The sequence below is a fragment of the Octopus bimaculoides genome, chromosome 28 (assembly GCF_001194135.2).
Source record: "Octopus bimaculoides isolate UCB-OBI-ISO-001 chromosome 28, ASM119413v2, whole genome shotgun sequence".
Lineage (NCBI taxonomy): Eukaryota > Metazoa > Mollusca > Cephalopoda > Octopoda > Octopodidae > Octopus > Octopus bimaculoides.
In genome coordinates this window covers 4,125,211-4,127,455 of record NC_069008.1, presented here as the reverse complement: position 1 = coordinate 4,127,455, position 2,245 = coordinate 4,125,211, and the positions used below count along the sequence as shown (strand labels likewise).

General features: G+C 37.8%; 1 protein-coding gene across 4 annotated transcripts in view; it reads right to left on the bottom strand.

Annotated features, from left to right (window-relative positions):
• LOC106873792 (GA-binding protein subunit beta-1) overlaps positions 1-2,245 on the bottom strand; it is a 13,795-nt gene that overhangs the window by 1,278 nt on the left and 10,272 nt on the right. For all 4 annotated transcript variants that reach the window (XM_014921303.2, XM_014921307.2, XM_014921306.2 and 1 more), the window contains exons 9-11: positions 1,741-1,868; positions 1,089-1,194; positions 443-528 (exon numbers count right to left, since the gene is read on the bottom strand). In XM_014921303.2, coding sequence (XP_014776789.1) covers positions 443-528; positions 1,089-1,194; positions 1,741-1,868 — 320 coding nt within the window. The remainder of the gene's footprint in view (positions 1-442; positions 529-1,088; positions 1,195-1,740; positions 1,869-2,245) is intronic.

Sequence of the window (2,245 nt, the reverse complement as noted above, 5' to 3'; positions counted from 1 at the left end):
TATATATATATATATATATATTATATACACAATGGGCTTCTTTCAGTTTCTGTCTACCAAATCCACTCACAAGGCTTTGGTCAGCCCGAGGCTATAGTAGAAAACACTTGCCCAAGATGCCACGAAGTGGGACTGAGCCCAGAACCATGTGGTTGGTAAGCAAGCTACTTAGCACACAGCCACTCCTGCACCTATGTTGTCAAGATCCTGAGTCGACTCGCTTATGGGAAACAACTTTCAGACTGAATTCCAAAAGTGGCAGGAATGCTGTGACTGGGGTATTACTATGCAAAGAGACTATTTCGAATGGGGATGACAATTCCAAAAGGGGTAAGTTAAAATGTAGGTAAATAAGTTATTTTTTATCAAACATAGCTAGTCCTGGCACTTTTTGATATCACCTCATATACACACATACATACATAAATGACAAAAGCCATACCTCTAAGATGTTATCCAGCTGTACTGCCACTGTGGTCTCCTCTTCAGCTTCCAACCGGCATTTCTTAGCTGGAGGGGGTTGTTCTTCTGTAAAGGCGAAAATATTAGTCGGAAGGTATTAAGTTGTTTCAGGTAAGATTAAATGCAATAATAATAATAATAATAATAATAATAATAATAATAATAATAATTTGCCCAGTGCGCTAACAGCCACCTTTAATAATAATAATAATAATAATAATAATGATAATAATAAAAATATTAATCACTTATATTACAGGAACAAGGCCTGAAATTTTGGGGGAGGGTGCTAGTCAATAACATATGTATGTATGAGCCAATGAGGGAGACCCCCTATAGGGAGCAAGACCTGCTAGAAATAACAGCCAAATCTCCTTCCATGCAGCCTGACCATCTTTAAAAAAAAGGTAAAACACATATTAGGTAATGTACTTGTAGACATAGCAGCCAAATCTCCCTCAAATCACACCTTATTGCCTTAAGTATGTATATATGAACCAATAAGGGAGACACCTTCCTCCCACAGGGTGGTAAAAGTCTGCAAAGTCTTAATTATAGGAGAGTTGAATCAGGGCTGACCTGGGAAAGAGGATAAAGAACAACAACAACAAAATGTAGTTAATTACCAGCTGACTCTACAGTCAATGCAGCTTCATTTGAAACATCTGGGGTCACCGTCACTATAACTGGTTCCTCTTCGGCTTGATCTGTTGTTACTATGGTAATGACCTTCTGTAAAGCGAAAAGAAACAAAAATAAAATTACAGATGGAACACATGATGTGATATAATGCAGGGTAATTCAAAATCAGTGGTTCACTATCACAGGGTATATATATGTGTGTGTGTGTGTATATATATATATATATATATAAGGATGGGCATGCTCCCTGTAGAAAATCCATCTCCAAACAGAGCCTCATGATAGCAAGGGAGAATGGGCACTAGCCAGCCTCAGTTGCTATGGCAGTGAGATAGATCTGGCCACCCCAGTTAACGGGGACAAAGCCTGGATTTAAAACACTGCATGATGATGATGATATATATGTATATGTGTGTGTGTGTATGTATATGTCTGTGTGTGTGTTTGGTTTTGTCCCCTACCGCCACTTGACAACTAGTGCTAGGGTTTTTTTTTATATCCCTGTAACTTAGCAGTTCAGCAAAAAGGAATCCAATAGAACAAGAACCAGATTAAAAAATAAGCACTGTGGTCGATTTGTTTGATGAAACCCTTCAAGACTGAAACCAGTGAAAATGTTAAAAGAGAGATGCTTACTTGGTCGTTTGTGTCCCCAACAACTGTCTCAACAACAGGATCGACAACGGGGTCGTTTGTCTCCCCGTCTCCTACAGTGTGGGACAGGCCCTGCTGCTTGAAGATATTCAGTGCCATCTTTCCAGCTTCTGTGGTAAAAGAAATCAAAAATTATTTTTTAAATTTAAAAAACAAAGGAATTTTAATAATGTTAGGATATTCAGATGATAACACTGTGTAACAGTGTTTTGTGTTTGGTCAGCAAGTGTTATTATTTCCTATTTGCTTCCATCTAGAAATTAAAGGAAATGGCTAGTTTTATCACCTGGACATCAATGTTTTGAAACCGACCTATTTTTCCATTACATTTCAGACAGATTCAATGCTGAGTTGCAGAAGCAGAAATATCTTTTTAGCAAATATTCTGCTCAATCCCACAGATTTCCTTCTTGTCTTTGGTCAATAAGTGGTATTTCTTATTCGATTCTATCTAGAAATCGAAGGAAATGACTACCATTCCCTTCAA